The 21527-nt window shown below is 34.7% G+C and overlaps 1 protein-coding gene across 1 annotated transcript; it reads left to right on the top strand.

Moving 5' to 3' along the window:
• Positions 1-11631: 11631 nt before the first annotated feature.
• Positions 11632-14618, top strand: LOC132292244 (GDSL esterase/lipase EXL3-like). The gene is made up of 5 exons (XM_059790340.1): positions 11632-12232; positions 12366-12495; positions 12654-12888; positions 13378-13633; positions 14201-14618. Exons 1-5 carry the CDS (start codon positions 11947-11949, stop codon positions 14386-14388), a joined length of 1095 nt encoding a protein of 364 aa, XP_059646323.1. The 5' UTR covers positions 11632-11946; the 3' UTR covers positions 14389-14618.
• Positions 14619-21527: the final 6909 nt, after the last annotated feature.

The raw sequence follows: 21527 nt of genomic DNA, 5'->3' as shown, positions 1-21527 counted from the left end.
CTCAGGTGCTCTTGGTTCAACCCAGAAGCACTCCGTCTAGTGTATCCTTGAACTTCTTCGATAACGTCCTAGTTTCCACTCTCTGTATCTCTCTATCTCACATTATAAGTATCAGTGAATAGGGTTTTGTTTTGTAACCCTAAACCAACGTATAATACTGTATTTATAGGCTTCAACATAACCCTAATCCTAATACAAAACCAACCCTAAGTCGGCTACATCCGTGTAAATAAAACCCTAATATAACTATACGTGTGCCTCACTACTGTCACGTTAAAAACAATTAAATTCAATTAACTTAATAAAATTAAAACAACTAAATTACATCAGTCAAATTATCTATAATTAAATCAATTCAATTAAAACAAGTAAATAATTAAAGACCATTAAATCACCAGAATGAAAAGAATTACAATTAACACATGATCACGTCAACAATTACTACAAATAGAAACAAAAGGTTAGTTAAATAAATAAATAAAACAAATAAACAATTAAATAAAAATAAATGCAATTTAAACAATTTAATAAATACCAGGACTATCCTTTTGAAATCAAGAGTATTACAACATACAAGAAAATTCAATAAAAACTAAATATATAATTAATGTGTGGACGATGACAACTGAGTACCTTATCACTTCTGAAAACATCAACGTACCATTCTTCATGTGAATAACTGTTATTGGAATGGCATGAATTGCCAATAAAGGTCTGCAACAGTATATAATTTTCCTTATATTTTATAAACCATCTATTAAATAATGATTCAACTTTTTATAATGCAATTTATGTGTTAGTTCCACCTTAACAACACACTTGCCTGGTTAGTTAATGGAGTACTTACTTTACCAGGCGGTTGCCAAAACCTTGTGTTATGCATTACACGTTGTGGTGGCATGACATAACTTTTTTCATTGAGAAATTTAGCAAGAATTTCACAGCCCTACAAAATAAATGTTGTTAAACATTTCACAAGAGATATCCTTGTAACCATAATGAATATGTTAAGCAATGTGCTGAAAATTGTTATGCAATAATACTCACATTCACTAATATAGTCTGGTTGGGGATTGTTCAACTATGACTACTGCCACATGCCTCTCTGGATTGAAGGGCTTCATTGTAATTCTACAACACAATTATGAGAATTATTACGTATACATAATTTAATAGACAAAACTAGTATTACTTATGAAAGTACTTGGAAAGCAGTACCTCAACTTGAACCATTTGTTTCATTGATTTGGTCTTATTGCGACTCTTTAGATCCATTGTCGGTTTTAACCTCTTAAAGTTTTCTTTTCGTGTATCTTTACACTTGAGGCTACTGGGGATTTTGTCACTATTTTTGTTGCTCCCTAGATATTGGTTTTTGCCTTTATGACCACTATAAATTGCATTCTTCTCAACAAACCTACGCCTACAACTTGATTGGGCATTTTTTTTCCATTCCATGGCTTTAACTAATAAATTATTGTATCCGTCCTTATCTTCTGATGTAATCGAAGAAATTTCAAAACACGACAAAGTACCCTATGCCGTCTCCTAACCTCAATTTTGGGATCCGCATCGATAATCACTTCACCGAAAAGATTTTCCTCCAAGCTGCCATCTGTAGCAATTCTAGTCCACCTTCTTAATATATATCGATGAGGCAATGAATTGGCAAACATGGAGTCCAAGAAAACGAATACGGAAACAATGTCTCAAAAACGGACAAAAATGAACCTAGGGGCAAAATAGTCATTTCATAGAGAAATGGATACTACTAAGCATACAATTAGAACGACAACAAAAAAATTAATGAAGTTAGACTCAAGAATCACCTGATTTAGAGTCCGGACAGAAAAGATATGAAAACAAGAACAAAATAGCATTCTCCAATTTAGAGAAACCGCGACCCTATCTCACTAAAACTGCAATAACTCTCACTACGGTTGGATTTTTAATGCATGGTTAGTATCATTGGAAATGTAACTTCAAGCTCTTAATTTAGACTCAAGAACGACCTGATTTGGATTAGAAATGAAGGAGTTATGGCTCTCTGAAGTTACTGCAATAAAGTTATCCAAGAAAATCAAAAGGGGAAGGTTCCAGGGAGGATCTGCTGGCTAAACCCCCATCATCAGCCAGCCGAACACCAATCATTAGCCGGTCGACTCCAATCATCAGCCGGCTAAAATGATGATTTTCTTAAAATGGCTACTGGAATTGGTCTCGAACAGTCATCAGTCGGCTGATGACTGCTATCAGCCGACCGATAGACATCGTAGTAGCAAAAAGAGCTGCTGCAATCCATGGGGAAGGTGTTTGGCTCAATCCTAAAGCTATGTATGCTTCCCATTTGATTTGGACAAGTTTCAAAACATTCTCTAGCCTCATGCAAGCATCTAAAACATGCTAAATCAAAATGAAGCTTTAAATGATACCCCAATGCATGAATTTTGCTTAAATTTTCATAAATCATCCAAAAATAGTTCAAAAGTTGGAACTTAAGAGTTTTGTGAAATGTAAACATGCACGCATACGTAAAATGAATAAGTAGACACGCTACAATGGCCTACGGCCTTATAGCATGTCATATGCAAAATATGACCCTTTAACCCTTGAAATCTCATATATTTCATAAACAAACTATGAAGTTAAACTAACATACATGTCATATAAGTGTCTTTGGCCCTTGGCCTCATTACATATACATCCAAAGAGTGTCAAAAGGTGCACTTAAGTGCACATTACATAGTTTGAAAATTAAATACATGTTTTGTCAAAATAAACCAAAATGGAACATGATATGCTAACAAGTGCATATTCTAATATAACAAAAATACTCCAAGTAGTCAAGCAATTCTAAGAGTATTGTGCATTCCACAATAATACTTTTTTACCTGAAAAACACCTGGTAACTTTAGGGTGAGTAAACAAGTTTACTCGTAGGGAATGAGCATGAATGAACCTACTTTATACAACTTTGCAATTTGATAAAAATAAATTCATAATGTTCAACCTACATTGGAATTTCCAACACAATGCAATAAGACATAAACTCATAAGGTTATCAACTTGGAATTTAAATGCGAAATCAAACCAAAATAGATACTTGGACATCATGTCGGATCAGACCGACACCATAGTTACTTTAGGGTTATTAGCCCATGGGTAACTTCCCTATGTGCGCACTAGACTTGTAAATGGACAATCCCCCATACTAGAACCATGCCCTAGCCTTAGTCATAACGACATCCCAAGTTTCTAAAATCAACAATTTATGTAACAACGTATATATATTAATATAAACATAAATATATACAATGTGAAACCATTTACCATGCACAAACCAATTTTGGAAACACAACATATGCTCTACGTTCACAACTACAATGGCATGAAGAATGTTGAATAATCATTATGCAACTTGTTACTCTTTATAACAATGTCCTTCAATATTAAGAACACAATCCCACAATTATAGTACAAGTCTAGAATCATGATTTAAACATGCAATTGGCATAAAATACATACTCAAATCATTAATACAACAAGGATAGAAATTAATTAAACAAGACAATTAATTTCTCTAGATTTCATATCTCATCCAAACATACTCATTTTAATATATGTTCAAGAACCTATAATGATCATTACCTATATCACTTCAAAACTTGATTTAAGTCATATGAACATATAAATGAAAATTAATTAATTAATTCCTCTAGATTTCAAAACAACTATAAATGACTTCGAATTAACATAAGTTGTGAATCAAGTTATAGCCTTTCCAAAAATCATGTCTTAGCTTAATTTCATGCAAGGTACCATTAACTATCAACTTAAAGATTTAGATTAAAGACATGTAGTTCATTTGTACCAAGTTATAAAACATATAAACCATCAAAAACATAATTTAGAACACCCCCTAACTCAATAGAGAATTGAATCTCTATAAACCAAAGCAACCAAGCTCAAAATGGGAAACCAAGCTAGGGTTTTATAGAGGAGAGTGAGAGGAAGATAAAATATTCTAAGCTTATGGGTCTAAGGTGAGTGAAAGGAGGCCAAAATGAAGCTTAAAGCTCTAAACCAAGCTTTGCTTCAATGGTGACAAGGTTAGGGTTTGAGAGAAAAGAGATAAAATGAAATAAAAACACAATCCCTAAACTAAATGTGGTGGGATTCTTCAATCACTATGTGCTCTTGCACTACCTCACACACACACACAATGCAAGACTAAATTAGGTGCCTACACTTGTCACTGATCCATGGCTCCTTCCTAGGCTTAATCCTAAGCCTACACTTGTCAACAATCCAAGTCAACAAGTGCTCCAATCCTAGGCCAACAAGTGGGTGAATCTCCACCCTCCATATGTTACAAGATTATACTTCCAAGTCTTTCCACCCCAATGCCAACAAGTGGCACCATAGGAGTGTGACACTTGTCACACTTTTCAAAAATTGTAAAAAGGTCCTTTTTTCAAAATATCTTTCAAATTAAATTGTAAAATGGTCCCTAAGACTAAAAATAATTACTTTATATAATTATACTAAAACCCCAAAGGTCAAAAATATTTCCAAAAAGTTATGCATCCATGCCCTTTATAAGAAAAGTAAACATCTAGCATGCTTTTCAACAAAAGTAAAAATGTAGACATCATGAAAATTAAATATCATGGATGTATGCAAAGCCAAAATCAAATCCGAGCACAAAAAGTGAGATTATGCAACGAAAATGATAAACGGGAAAAGACGAAATAGGAAAAAAACGAAACAGGAAAAAGACGAAAATGGAAAAAAAAAAGAGAAAAATGCTGGAAAAAAAAAAAAGGAAGGAGGGAAAAGAACGAGTCATGACAACCTCCCTACCTTAAAGAGATTTCATCCTCGAAATCAAGACGAACTTGAAAGAAAGAATAAATGGGGATACTGGGAGCAAACCTCCTACTTGAGCTCCCACGTAGCCTCCTCAATGCCGTGGTGTCTCCACAAGACCTTGACCAATGGAATGGTCTTGGTCCGCAAGACTTACTCCCGTGAATCAAGAATCCGGACTGGACCTTCCTCGTAGGTCACGTCCTCATCAACAACCACATCAGTCCACCGTAGAACATGCGATGGATCTGGCTCGTACTTCCTCAGCATAAAGACATGAAAGATGTCATGAACCCTATCTAGGTCTAGCGGTAATGCCAAACGATAAATAACCTCACTGACGCGCTCCGAAATCTCAAATGGTCCAATGAACCTAGGAGACAACTTGCCAGTCTGTTAAAATCTCAGAAGCCCCTTGCGCGGAGAAATCTTAAGAAAGACATGGTCCCCTACCTCAAAGACAAGGATCGCCTCCTCCTGTCAGCGTAACTCTTTCGTCTGCTTTGTGTGGTAGCCAACTGCTATCGAATCAACTTGATTTTCTCTATAGTCTCAATGATAATGTCAGGACCTAAGGCGACGGTATCACCGACCTCGGTCCAACAAACTAGAGATTTACAAGGTCTGTCATACAATGCCTCAAAAGGCGCTATGCCAATACTGGTCTTGTAACTGTTGTTGTAGGCAAATTTAACCAAAGGTAAGTAGTCCTCCCAACTACCCCCGAAATCCAGAATGCAAGCCCGTAACATATCCTCCAATATCTGAATGGTACATTCTGACTGACCATTAGTCTGAGGGTGAAATGCTGTGCTAAAATGAAGTCCTGTATCAAGAGCCTCTTGAAAGTCCTACCAAAAGTAAGACATGAACCGCGGATCCCTATTCGAAATAATAGATACAGGAACTCCATGAAGCCTGACAATCTGCCTTACATACAGTCCACTCAGTCTCTCTGCACTATCTGTCACTGCCATGGGCAAGAAGTGTGTCGTCTTAGTCAACCTGTCAACTATGACCCAAATGGCATCATTCCTTGCCTGAGACCTCGGAAGTCCCGTTACGAAATCCATAGTGTTATGTTCCCATTTCCACTCAGCTACTGGTAATGGTTGCAACAATCCTGCTGGTCGCTGATACTTTGCCTTCACTTGCTGACAAGTAAGGCATCGAGCCACAAACTGTGAAACATCCCGTTTCATGACCTGCCACTAAAACTGTCGCCGCAAATTGTGATACATCTTTGTACCACCAGGATGAACTGCAAGCCGAGAATGGTGAAAATCCTGAAGAACGTCTTCACGACAAGACAAAGGAACGAACATCATCCCCTTGTCTTTGGATAAGGAAATTGATATGGTACAAGTGATCATTATCTCTATATGTATGTGAATATGAATATTATAAATAAATGATATTGTAAATAAATGACAATAGGTAAAAAGTGTTACTAGCCTATTTAGTTGATGCTAATGATGACCTTATGAATACCATCTTCTTGTTGGGATAGTCAGAAATGCACCACTACTGAGAATTAAATCATTTTGTTAGATCTCGGGAATCGTTTTTTTAAATGCTATTTAAATTTGACTTTAATTATTCATATAAGCTTAACCAGATTAGACACCATACTAGTATATACAAGGCTTAGTTGTTCATGGCGTGATGAAGTAAATAAGTAAAGAACATAAAAATAAAAATAAAAAATTTAATTTTTATTTAAATTTCTATTATATTCATGGAATGAGACTATGTTTAGGAAACTAGGGCGTGACACATCCCATCCTCACCAACGACTTTGTAAACACAGCCTCCATTCCTATCGATAGGACTGTAACCAATGAGCATCTGACCGGTAGTAGCTGCTAAGAACTCGTCCTAGAAAACATCAAATATAGCCTTTATGTATAGGTTTGCCGCCTCTACTAATATGTTACAGTTTGTTTTCAGTTGAGGTAGATTGTGGAGTAACCCATACTTGGCTACATACTCCTTGTAATGCTTGTCGGACAACAGCCTTTCAAAGTGTGTAAAGAGATCTAGAAGAATCAATTGCCTGGATAAGTATGCCTTCAAGCAACCATTGAAGCTTTCACTCAGTTGTGTGCTGCGGATACCCGCAGACCAGACATATTTGATAAATGCCATGGCCCATCTATGTTTCAAACCTAATAGATTTGTAAGTCACGTGTTACTAACAAGACCATATTCCGTTATCATTAAATTCCATTCCCTGCTAAATTCTTCCTCCTCCTCAATTTGAAACATTAATTTTGATAACACCTTCTTTAAGCCTTAGGCACGTCTAAACAAAAACGCTATATGCTTCTATGCATTTTGCATTATGTGTCAAATACACAGATGCTACTGTGTCCCTGGCATCATCTGCAAAATTATTTACTGTAATATAACTATGTAATAACATACACCACTGCCAATTACACAATAGAAAATGAAATGCAAAGAGTGGAGATCTGAATTGAAATCACCTGCGTAATGCCTTTCCCATTGCAGTGTCTTGATTAGTGAAGATTGTCTTTAGCGCTTTACCAGACATTACTTTCAAAAAAGTTTCAAACAACCGAACAAATGAATCTGCAGTCTTGTTATACATGAATGCTGCTCCAAACACAGCGGTCTCCCAGTGATGATTCAACCCCAAGTAACTTGCAAATGGACGGTTGCCATGTATAACTTTGTAGGTTGTGTCAAAACTTACAACATCTCCAAAATTACAATAATCACCTATCATTTCTTAATCTGCCCAGAATATATTTGTGATCAGTTGATCAGTATCCAATTAGCATGCATAGAAGAAGGATGGATCTTCACAAGACTGAGTCTCAAAATAATTCATAAGCCATCATGCCTCTCCATATTCAAGCTCATTTTGTCTTCGGGTTCTTAAATGATTTTGTAAATCTAACTTTATATACCCAATTGATTCTTTTCCACCAGCTTGCCTTCCCATCAACTCATATGAATTGCGAGGGGTTATTCCAGAATCAAAAGCCAATTCCAAGTCAATGGCTTGAACGCGGGTAATTCTACGTTGGGACGACAGCATGTGCACGCATTCATCAATTATCAACGGATGGTTGTAACTTTCAACAAATTTTGCAACTTCCAACTTATGGGTATACTTGCAATATTGTATAGGCATTCGAGCACGGCAACCGGTTCGTGTTTTATCCATAGGAGTCTTTGTATTACTATCCCAAATGTCGCCAACCCTAAAACCCTCCTTGGAGCATGTTAACAATCACGATGACAATTTACCAGTTTTCTTGCTTTTATTAAAATACTCTTTGCGGATACTAAAACCGACTCAACCGCCATATGAATTATAGAAATCATATGCCTCTTCCTCGGTTTTAAACTTCATACCAATTCTTAGTTTCTATTCTATGACATCGGCCCTGCAATATGAGCGTTTCATGTATCTGTGGTGTCTTCAATATTATTTAATACCTCTTCCATTCAAATAATTCAAATAAAAAACCTACAACATATATATAAATATATATATTTAAAAACAAATGAACAAGCAATATCTTGCAGGGATCCAACTTCCTCAACTGCAAATATTTAATTTTGCTACAAATAACAAAATTAATGATTTTTTATATTTTTTCCAATTCAAACATACACTTCCAACCTTAATTCAAATAGCGCGCGCGCACACATGCACACACACATATATATATATATATACACTATTTTCTTAATTTGTACCGTTTTGTGACCTATTAATATTGTTCAACATACATAATATATCAGAGATCCAACTTCCTCAACTACAAATATTTAATTATGCTACAAATAACAAAATTAATGATTTATTTAACTTTTTCCAGGTCCAACATTCACTTCTAACCTTTTTGGGCCTTCTATTTTCATTAAAATTACAACTATGTTTACTTATTGATTTAACTTTTTCTAAATCAAATATGGACTTCCAAACTTTTTTCGTCTTATTTTGAGAAACATTACAGCCATGTTAAGTTATTTACAATGAACAATTATAATTCTCAATTAACATTACAAATTGTATAAAAATTGGAAGTTTAAAAGTTCAACCATTAAGTTATTTATAATTACCAATCATTATTCTCAATTACCATTACAATGAATTTTTTTTTTTTTTTTTTTTTTTTTTTTAAGATCTTAAATTGGAAGTTTAAAACTACAACAACGTTATTTACAATTATCAATCATAATTCTCAATTACAACTAAAAATGGCTTACAACATTGCCTTTGAGAAATCCAATGGAAAATTTATTCTAATATCTTAAATTAGAAGTTTAAAAGATAACATCTTTATAATACCGAATATTCCAACTATTTTTTAGTATTTATCACTAATAAAACTTTATAGGAAAATATATTTTAAGATCTTAACTTGGAAGTTTAAAACATCCATTCCTTATAATACGAATATGCCAACTATTTTATAGTACTGATCAGTAATAAAATATTGCCTTACAGGAATAGAATTGAAACTTACATCAATACACTTTCAATTTATTCTAACATCTTAAATTAGAAGTGTAAAAGTCAATTTCTTCTAATACATAATATGCCAACTATTTTGTAGTATTTAAAACCTAACATAACTTGGGACATTGTAAAATTTATCACGATAAAATTTTCAAAATTTTCCATTAATTTTTTCACAATTTAGTAACAGTTCAAAAATAACCGAACAAAACTAATTAAACACAATGTCATACCATTCACAGATTCACTCACAAAACCAGTGCACTATAGCTTCGTCTTCTTCGGCAAACACTGTAGCTTCGTCTTTCAATCAAAGTTTTGGAAAGAACTTGTAAATTAGGAAAGAAGAAAAGTAAGGAAACGAGATCGGTGACTTTGTTTGAAAGAAGATTTTATTTATTTTTTTATATTTTGGGACAGAAGAAGAAAGAAGATTAAGAAGAATCGCTAAATTTGATTTGAAAATTTTAATTTGACGCTTAAATAAAAAATTAAACAGGTATAATTTTATATATGTGTATATATATATATAACCTTTATTATCCGATATACTATTTGGCTTTTTTTACTGCCACTACAATGATCACCGGGAACAGATCTCGTGTTCCACCGGAGAGATTTTTGTCCTTACTGGAGTATTTATAATCAGCTGCCAAACATAGTGATCAACCCACCATTAACAAACAAATATTGCTTTGCTAAAAAAACAAAAATCGACCACCATCAATCCCACGAAACAAAACTATAACCAAATCATTTCCAAAACATTATAACCTACCTTATCATTACCCCCTAATCCTCAAAATCAACGACGACCTTCAAACAAAACTAGAGGCTTTGTTGTTAGGGTTTTGATTCAGCAAAGGGGTTCTGCTTTTAGTGATCAATCATATGCACATCCCATAAATCATCATCAAGATTTGAAGAACAACAATAAGAAAAAGAGGGACTATTACCATTAGCTACCTCTGCAACCCAATACAATAACACCAAACCTAAAACCCCTTTCTTTTCAATCGCACAAAATCCAAACGAGTCATAACGTTGAACACTATCGCCATTGTCGCAAACCCCAAGTCCGAGCCCTCATAATAAAGCAAAACAGCCCGGTGAACCACTCAACAACAGTTCAAAAACCATCGTCGTCGCCGATCGTCCCTTCAGCCTCCATATCATTAGAACGTTGCCAATCGTCAGCGTTGCTGTCCTCTCCTTTGCTATCTCAACGTCGCCGGTCTCTCGCACTGTCGCCGTTGTCGAAAACAGGCGTTGGAGGAGATATGGATGGAACTTGGGTCTCTGTCGACTGGCAGCGTTGCTGTCCTCTCCTTTGTTGTCACAACGTCGCCGGTCACTCGCACTGTCGCCGTCGTCGGAAACAGGCGTTGGAGGAGATATGGATGGAACTTGGGTCTCTGTCGACTGGCAGCGTTGCTGTCCTCTCCTTTGTTGTCACAACGTCGCCGGTCACTCGCACTGTCGCCGTCGTCGGAAACAGTTGTTGGAGGAGATATGGATGGAACTTGGGTCTCTGCATGTAGATCAACAGATGGAAGAGAGTGTTCTTTCATATGCTTACAGCACTCTTTCTGTGGGTTATTAAAATGAGTTGTGCGGGCAATAATGAGTGAGGGTATAAATGACTTTTCCCAATCATAGATATTTGTAACTTAAACCTATTTGTGACATAACAATGTAAGGGCATAATAGAATTTTTACATTAAACCTTAATGCTGCTATATTTGTGTGAGATTTAGTCAAATTTTAGAGGCGAACTTGAATCTGGAACTTCAAAGTATAAATTTCAACCCAAGCTCAACTCAAATTAAATTCGAGTTCAAAATATATATAACTTAGAGCCAAACAGAAATTAGAAAAATATTGTCTAAGCTCACAAAATTTCGAACTGGGCTTGGATTATTTCAAGTTGAGTCCGCCCGAGTTGCAGTCCTAGTTGAAATTGAACATGATCAAATTTATTCAAAACCATGCATGAATTATTATTCTTGTTTCCGATAAATTTATTCAAAACCATGCATGAATTATTATTCTTGTTTCCGATATTAGGAGCTTCACAAGACATGCATTAAACTTGATTTTGATGTTAAGCTCGACTTTAGTGAGCAAGAAAGATTTGAGAAGGTACTTGTCGGGTGAGTGGTAGGGTACAACCACCCATAGCCCTACGAAAAATATATTTAATTGTGTGTATGGTATGTAAGTTGTGTGTTGGTTGGACAAAATTTTTTTGTATGAATTTTAGTGTCAATTAATTTGTCTTAATCAGCTTGCGGAGCAATTAATCAAATTAGAGAGGAAGTTGGAAAAATAGTTGGGAATTGAAAACTTAGTGCTAATGTGCAAGAATGCATTGAGTCACATGCAATCTAAAGTTGTGCGTTGTCGAGTCAAAAAAAAAAAAACACACAATCCATGTATATAATTATTTAAATTGAAGCATTAAAAGAGTCAATAATGGTAGATGAATTGGTTACGCAAATAGTCACGTCTCATCAATCATCATCTTGAAGTCTATTTAGGCTGAGACTAACCTTGAAGGAATTTGCACCACAACAATGCATGTCCTTCACCTAAAATTCTCTCCGTTTTCTTCTTCATCAATAACTTTGTTATGTGTCTTCCTTTTGATCAATATCACCCAAGCTCTAACAAAAATTCCACACAATGAATCAATTCCTGCAGTTTTTATGTTTGGTGATTCCATAGTTGATACAGGCAATAATAACAATATCCAAACAATAGCCAAAGCCAATTTTCGTCCATATGGGAAGGATCTCGCCATCGTGGGAGGAAAACCAACTGGAAGATTTAGTAATGGAAAGGTTCCCGCAGACTTGTTTGGTAGGAATGAAATTTTTTACTTTTATTATATATTTAAGAAACAAACACACACACAACTTTTCTCACACTTACCAAATTTTGCCACTGATATATACTATTAATTGGATTTTACCAAATTCTCTTCATTTGTCAGCGGAAGAATTGGGAATTAAAATGCTCTTGCCGGCATATCTTGATCCAAATCTGCAAACTGAAGATCTCCCTACCGGGGTGAATTTTGCTGCTGGTGCTGCAGGATATGACCCTCTAACATCTGAGCTCTCTCTACACAATTTTCTTTTCTATTGCTTTCTTGTGTTTTTGTCTTTTGTAAGCTTTCACACACACACATATATATATATATTCTTTGCAAAATTTACTAATTTTTTTTTTTCTTTTACTTTTTAAAAATTTTTGTACAAATTTTTTTTGTTAAATATCAGACAGTTATATCACTGTCACAACAGTTAGACTTGTTCAAAGAGTACATAGAGAAGCTGGAAAGGGTTGTAGGCAATGAGAGAAGCAGCACCATTTTAGCCTCCAGCCTGTATGGAGTGGTAGCAGGCAGCAATGATATTACCAACACCTACTTTCTCACTCCTTTCCGGAGATCACAATACGATTTTCCTTCATACGCGAATCTTATGGTTAACTCAGCTTCTAATTTCATGCAGGTATATTTTAGCTAGGTCAGCACATATGCAATTTCAGAATATCTATTCGGTGCTCCCAATGTAACACTAGTTTAAATTTAAAACTAAAGTATAGTGGCAGCAAAATATATAACTTTTGGTGTCACAAAATTATAAGGATGATTCAATTCCATGAACTATATAATTATATAAGGAGGATTCAATTCCATGAACTATATAATTACTTATAGGTAAAAAATTATTGACTTGACATCCCTTCGCGACACCAAAATTTTATAATGCAATTCAATTACATAATTGTTGGAGAGTTTAATATGAATTTAACATGTCAAAAATGAATAATGATAAATAATATGAAAGTCAGATGTATCTAAGTGATTAACAAGAGTAGAAATAATATCATCATAACGTTATTAAATACATCTCGTATTTACATAAATTTGATCGGATATATCCCACTATCATTTATGGTCAAAAATATAATTTTTTTTAACTTTATTTCCAAGTCAGGACTTGTACAAGATGGGTGCACGTAGAATTGCTGTTCTGGGTTTGCCGCCATGTGGATGTTTGCCATCACAGAGAAGTCTATTTGGAGGAGAACAAAGACAGTGTGTAGAGAAGTACAATGAAGCAGCACAGTTGTTCAACAGCAAGCTATCAGAGCAGTTAAAATCTCTTGACAGCAAACTTCCTGATTCAAAGATTGTATATATTGATATATACAGTCCTCTACTTGATCTGATTCAAAACCCCAATACATACGGTAAATTAACTGTCACCAAACTTATAATATATACTGTATCATTATTCAGGCCTCTTTTTCTTTTCCTTATTATTATTATTTTTTTTTGTTTTTTTTTTCAATTTTTCCAAATAAATCAGGCTGGTCATACGAAATCTATATATATATATATATATATATATATATTATTCTATTCTATTTTTATAACTTTTTTGTTTTTTTTATCGAGTAGTTGGATTTTACTGTATATATTACAATCACAAGCTTATAATATATAGTTAAGTTTTAAATTCATCTTTAATTATATGTGTATACAAACAAAGTCTTATTTCTAAAATAAACTATTTCTAAATATTATTTGTCTAGTCCCTCCTATCATTTACCCCAAAATCCTCAATTTGATACATTCATGTTTTCTTTTGTTTCCTTTTAACTTGTTTGGTAATGCTTTATTAGTTATGATACCACTAGACTATCTCAAATTTATTCCACGCAACTAGGAATATCATAATCTTTCCATTTTCTTGTATATTGATCTAGTGTGTATGTATACACACACTTGGTAATATAAATCTATGGCACTAGCAGGTTTCGAAATAGCAGATACAGGGTGCTGTGGCACTGGTAGAATAGAAGTGACATATCTTTGCTCCATCTCCATGCCATGTACAGATGTGTCTAAATACCTATTTTGGGATAGCTTTCACCCTACAGAAAAAGCATACAGACTACTGGTCCACCAACTCCTCAACAAGTACCTCGACAACTTCTTCTAGGACTATTCACCTTTCTCATGGTAATTTAATTCTCTCCTGTCAACCTTTGTTATAATTTCATGTTTCAAAAATAAGAGCACAGCAGTTATTTGTAATGTTGGTTACCTCATTCTGTAAATATTGTTACATATTATTTGTTTTGAAATATTTATACCAAACTCAAAAAAAATTTGGGTTTGTACAACTACAAGTGGAACTACTTCATTTTTATTTACCATACTTTCACAATCTATTTGTTTGTGTGTGAATTTGAGAGTAAATTTTGTCTTAAGTTTGTTTATGGAGCCCTAAGGACATATCTGAAAGATGAGGTGTGATCAGATTACTGCAGTGTAATAACAGCATTGGTCATCCATGCCAAATATGAAATCGGAATGATATAAATGTCTTTGAGATATAGGTTTATGGTAGGCGTTGGCAAATTTCGGTGTCAAAGCTTGATGATCAAGTTGTAATTTTTGGTTTATCGTGAATGATCGTCGGAGCTGAATTGGAAGAGCCTCTTACCGTGAGATTGGATGAAAAATCGCTTAGAACAGGTACATGAGTGAGGGTGATTTATATTTAAGCTAGATAGGATTACAATTGAGTTTTTGAAATAGAAATTGCAATCTGGACAAATCTGACCCATCCTACTTATTTCAACTAGTCGCACTTGGCCAATACTCGGAGGTTATCTCAGAGTTGCAATCTGCCAAATCTGACCAATCGCACTTTCCTGGACCAGTCACATTTCTCAGAATCTCTGTTCTTTACAGACTAGACATTCCAATCAGTCCAACTGGTAATAATTGCGGGATTCAATATATTTTTGGTAACTTCTAAGTTTCCTTTTTGATCCAAATTCTTTGAGATGTCTTAGTGCGATTTAAAAACTTTTTTCTAACTATTTTGAGGACTCTCTTGGATATAAATACCTCTATAAACTACACCCCTAATATAATTTTTGTGATGAAAATATAAAATCATCTTTGACACCATTGTTGGAGTTAAAAGAGAGAGATTTTGGAAAAATTATAGTCTTTTTTAGAACACACACTTAACCACATTATCTTTTTTAGGTGGATGTTCTTCATCTGATTGATTTACTCAGTTTGATTAAAGCAATAGAATTCTTTCATATTATCGAAAGGAGAGGAATTGGTCACTACAAAGGTAATAGATCATTCAAGTAGTGTTTGTGTTCCGTCAATATTAAGGAGTAAGTCTGAAGTCGAGAGCGTTTTTATGAGGGGTCACAAAGCCAAAGGCATTCAGTAGCTAGTTTTTGGAAGAATAGAGAAGGTGTGAGCCTAAGTTAGAGTTGGTAACTTAATTTGCTTTGAGATAGTGGATCGATTTTGCCAGAGGTGTCAAGCTCTCCGTGGTTTTCTCCTGAGTTGGATGAGTTTATCCAATAGGGTTTCCACACTAAAAATCTCTATGTCATCTCTCAAACTTTACTTTACTTGCTTATTTTCTGTTCATATTTGTGATTATGGATGTTTAATGATTGATAATTGTTGGTAATTTAATCAATCACAAAAATCAAGCAAGTTGACTTATTCACCCCTAGGTCATTAGAATATTGTGAGTGTTCAAAATGGGGCTAACTTTCATCTGGTTGTCAATATGGCAAACTTCAGGGGGTGTGAGTGTAATTAACTCTTTTCTCTACAAGCCCCCATAATGCCTAGCTTCAAGAGACTTTATTTACCTAAAATATAGAGATTTTTTCTCTTTAACAACTATCTCTCTCTAGAAATTATGAGTTTATGCAGCGGAAGATAATGTGAAAAGTTTAAGTTTTTAAGGAAAAGATTAAAATCTGTGTCTTTCTATTTTAATCAACTTTACTTAATTTAGCAATAAATCAATTAATCACTGGCAGAATAAAAGTAAAATAAAACAAATAAAGTTTGAGAGATGACACTAGGATTTTTAGCGAGGAAACACCAATTAGTATAATAGACCAATTGTTGTAGGAAAAACGTCGTGTACTGTGTAGTCCAAAGTAAACCGATCCACTATATTTGGAACAAGGAACAATGGACTTTGACTTAGTCTCACACCCTATCATTCTACCAAAAACCAATTATTGACAATCCTCTAGCTTTGCGACGTCCTATCCAACAACTCTTGACTTCTGGCTTACTCTTGATCTCTGTAGAAGGATTGATGGTAGAAGGAACACTCCTCAAATACTTTGACCCTTTCAAAGTGCAATCGCTTTACCCATTTTCTTCAAGATTTGAATTTGATGTAAATGAAATAGATCGGCTTCTCTGATCGTTGTAGATGCAATATTCAATAAAATTTGAATACGATCAGGAATTGAACAACACCCTAAATTCACTCTTGTGTCTATGTGTGTGTTCAAGAAATAAAAACAGAAAAATTATACTTGATTTTCTGCAAAATATCTCTCAAATAGTCTTTTAATAAATTAAAAGTTGTAATGCAAAAGTCGTATCAACCTAGATGTAATTCAAGGTTTATATAGACTTTCAAAGACTTAGATATGCATATGAAAATGTAAATTTCATGCATAAGGCTTTTGGAAAGAAGTCTATACCAAATAGGAAATTTAGACAGAGTAGGAAACAAATTACCTAAACTGTATCAAACAACTTGAATCGGTAGAAATGTTGAAACTGGTTCCCAAAGGACATAATGCAATTCTTCGAAGTACAGGATCTTGAACCGGTAGCCAAAGTTAGTACCGGTTCCAAAAGAACAAATTTTTGAGGGAAGGTTTAAAACTTGGAAAATTCCTTATTTTGGTAACTTCAAAAGACATACCATGCATGTATAGTATCCTAAGTGGGAAATAACTTCTTAAAAGTGTCGTTCATACCTTTTTCGTAGATCTCGGTTTATCAAACTTGAATAACTCTTCAATTCCATAGCCGATCTCAATCTTGATTTGGTAACATGAAAATTACAACTCGATCGGACTTATTTTAACATTGAAAAAAGCCAATTACAATAAATTATATCTCACAATCTCCCCCGTTGACAATTTCGTGACAAAACCACGAAAACAAATATAATCTACCCAAGCAAAAAAATAATAGACCACAATTTGTCAAGGACATGGAATTTTTTTTTATTATTATTCTCTGTTCTTTTCTCTTTTTGGAACTACCAGTGAAAGTTTAATAAAAAAAACATTTTATAAAAGCTCCCCCTAAATGAATTATCCACTTGTTCTCCCCCTTTTTGGAACAAATTGACAAAGTAAGCAATTATAGAGAAGAAAAATAAAGAGAAACAGGTCATTAAGATGAAATATGTCATTACACAGCCAAAAATCAATATCCCAAAACATAATGACAACCTCAACTTAACAAAACATGATGCATGAATGTATGAGAGAAAGAAAATAGACAGATCAAATCATCATCATCTCCCTCAAATGGAACAATAGAGGTTGGAACATCACCAAAATCAGCACCACCACCATCACTACCATCCTCATCATTATCAGCAACAGTATCATCTCTATCATCATCCTCATCAACCATAAACGGATCTGGAAAAATAGGTCTGTAGACATCCTTAGTAGAACCACCTGCCTACTGACCTCTAATATGCCTCATTTCAACCTTGAGATCTCGTATCTCATCCATGACTCTCTCAAACATGGTATTCTGATTATGAAGTAGAAGAGAGTACATTAGATTCGCATCGTCTCTCGAGAAATTCCCTTTGGAAGAAAATATCCTAGTAATCTCTGGCATCTAAGATGGAGTAGTATCTGATCCTCTCTAAACCTTCCTTGCATTTTCCCTTGCAAACTTTGACTTGTTGAGAGCATGAAGATCTAACTTAGTCAGAATCACCTGATGATAAGCCCAGGGAAGAAACAATATCTGATTTTTCCTATAAAATCCCACAATAATCATAGGGAAATGAGAGGATTTCCTCCTAGAATTGTTCTTGTAATAAGTAATCATTAGATTCATAATAGAAGGTCTAATGTGAATCTGTGCTCCAATAGCAAAAAGATACAGAACCTGAGCTCATTTTAATGTAATCCCATCCTTCTTCCCAAAATAGCCAAGATTGGCATGTTAAACAAATTCAGAAACGCTGCCTCATCAGTGACATAACGAGAGGGGATGTGATCGACATACCTAGGAGACCCCGGTGCATATAGAGTGTCATAGATCTCTTGCCATTTAGGACCCGGACCTCAGATAGGTAAAATATACCCCGTTCCACTTACTCTCTTTGGAACACCCAAAATAACACAAAATTTATATTCTGTGAAGAGATAATCGATGCCAAAAATTATTACTTCAAAGAATCCATCATCATTGACTTTGCGAATATTCGAGTAGAAGTAGTGACCATCTTTGGCAAAAAGCTACAATCCATGTTGGTGAAGAATAGCCAGTTATTCTTCTCAATATAATCAACAAGCTTCTGCCCAACACTATCACGAAGCTTCTTCAAATTCACATTCCTCTCAGTTTTGATTGGCCTGCCTTTGTAGACATTTTTATACGCCTTCTAAGCGTGCTCATTGTAAAAGTGATCACGAGTGAACTCGATCCTTCTAGTAGTAGAAATAGAAAAATACCCAGTTGGTATCTCTAGAAGGGGTGAGCTCATGTCCATAAGAGTATTTGAACCTTCTTGGGGCTCACGGATGACTATGTCAGTTCTAGCTCTCTTTGGAGCCTTTAGTGCCATAATACCTTCAACCTTAGCTTCCTTAGATAGTCTTGGAGGTATTTGATCTTTGGAAGATTTTGGTTTGAAGCATCTAAACTCGTTCGGGAACTTTGTCGAACACTTGGCGTGTGTAATACTCCTAATTTTAAAAGGATAGTCTCGGCATTGTATTTATTGTTTTATTTTATTTTGTGTGATTAATTGCATATTTGCTTAATTATTTAATTTTTTTATATTTTGGTTTGATTTAACTATTTAATTGTATTTAATAATTATTTAATTGTGTTTATTTAATTGGTGATTTAACAGTCTAATTATGTATTTAAATTACATTACGTGATGCATTGTTTTAATTGAATTTAAATGTTTTAATTATTTAACGTGGCTTTGTTAATTGGTAGCACACATAGTTACAAGTTAGGTTTTTGTTTTATGGGCCGAGTAAGTCAGTTTAGGGTTTGATAAGTTTCACGGTTAGCCGACTAGTTGTTATTTAGTTTAGATTTTTGTATCATGTTATAAATTAGGATTAGTGTTTCCTTAAACCTATAAATATAAGTATTAAGGTTGGTTAGGGTTTTAGAACCCTATTCACGACTGTGGAGGCAGAGAGAGAACAGAGGAGGAGTATAGTAGGAATCGCCGGAAAACTTAGGAACACGACGCTAGGATTTTGAACCGAAATCTCGCAGGCAAGTTCTAATCCTAACTCTTTTCCTTTGGCTCATGTTCTTTACATGTCTAATGCAACTCCAGGACTAAATAGAGATTAAAATTAAACTAGACTGCATGTCTGAATGCTTAGAAACTGGTTGTGTTTACAAGCTATGTATTGGTTGTTTTTAATTCTTTCTTGTGTAACTCCTGAATTAATTCATGTAAACTGATGTATAAAGAGTTGAATTAGTCTGTAACACATTGGGATGGTTGATTTATTTAGAACAGTACGTGTTCTTGAATGGTAAACTGCTTGTTCTAACTTCTTGTTGCATATTTTGTGTCTCGATTGATGTCCGTGAACGAATAAAGCATTAAATTGTTTCTAGATCACACTTGGACATAATTTTAACCAATAGCAGCCTTAGCAATTGAGGACGTCGCCGGAGGTGACACAGGTGAAGGAAAACGAGCAGATAAGGAAAACTGGGGAAAGAGGCGGCTCCCCACAAGGGGGAGCCGGCTCCATCAAGTGTAGAGGAGGCTCCACATGGTGTGGAGATAGCTCCACTCAAGGGGGAGGCAGCTCCCCTTATGAGGGAGGCGGCTCCTTCCCCTTCTGTTGTATTTTTGACATTTTGGTTGATTCCGGCCTTGTTTTCGACACTACAGATGTATTTAGGAGCTGTAGTTAGGAAGTTTAGTTGAGGTCTAAGATCAAATTAAATCTTCATAGGGCTTGTTAATGCATAATAAACCAATTAATTTTTATTATTTGAACAGTATATAATTTCTAAGTATATTGGTAAACTGTTCATAGAGATTGAGGATTTAAATTGCACAACCTTATGTGTAGCAATTTATCTGTGAATGGAGTTATTGTTTATTCATGTTTCTGTGGTAAATTATAAGCATGTTAGATTACAGAGTGATCATATGCCTGTAATGGATAAAATGATGTATACATATGTTACCTGTATTATAAATTCCTTTATAACTGTGTAGGGTTTTAAGATAAGCATGTAAATTTATATATTCTATTATGCTTACTTGGATTTAATTGATGGTTGCATGTATGATTTGTATTATCAATTATGGGACTATGCGGAGTAGTATCAAATGGGCATGTTAAATTACAAAGTTTAATCATGCTTAATATGGAACAGTTGGTGTTTGTATGTAATGTTTCACTATCGATTGTTAGATATATGAAGTAGTTGATAATTACATTTATTACTTGTTTTATCAACTATTAGATGTTGAATTACATGCACCGGTATGGGACAGTGGCATGTCTAGGTTTGGATTAGCTTGAAACGCTATGTCCTACCTATATCGGAATAAGGGAACGGATTATAAAAATAAAATCCTACTTATATGTAAGCCTCTGCGGCTGAATAAGCTGAACGGCTAACTAGATTTATTATTGACGGATAGGACGGACTTTAAGTATATATTTATGGTACCGCGATCTGAGTTTGATTCTCAGAGTCGTCGGTTTGGAAGCGTATATGTAGTAGGATGCGTTGCTGGATATGATAGGTCGAGGTATACCCTGTTAGGCTTAGGTACTTATGCCCACTCAGGTGCGTTTTGCATGTTGTCTTCTATTCAGGTTAAAACCCCCTGCATAGCCCAGTAAGAGTCTTGTAGTGTGGATATATATACATATGGATTATATAGCTATTGTTGAATTAGTTAGAATGTATATACGTATCGAGTCTCTGCTTGGATTGTAATAGGATAGAACTTGTTTGTAGGCCTGACCCACTTCTATTTTTCAGGTATTCGCCAGTTCCAGACTTAGACCTGATCGTGCT

Source organism: Cornus florida, unplaced genomic scaffold (assembly GCF_030987335.1).
Source record: "Cornus florida cultivar Cherokee Brave unplaced genomic scaffold, ASM3098733v1 CherokeeBrave_3.0.0_Hap2_scaffold_60, whole genome shotgun sequence".
Classification (NCBI taxonomy): Eukaryota; Viridiplantae; Streptophyta; class Magnoliopsida; order Cornales; family Cornaceae; genus Cornus; species Cornus florida.
This window is presented reverse-complemented; position numbering and strand designations above follow the sequence as displayed.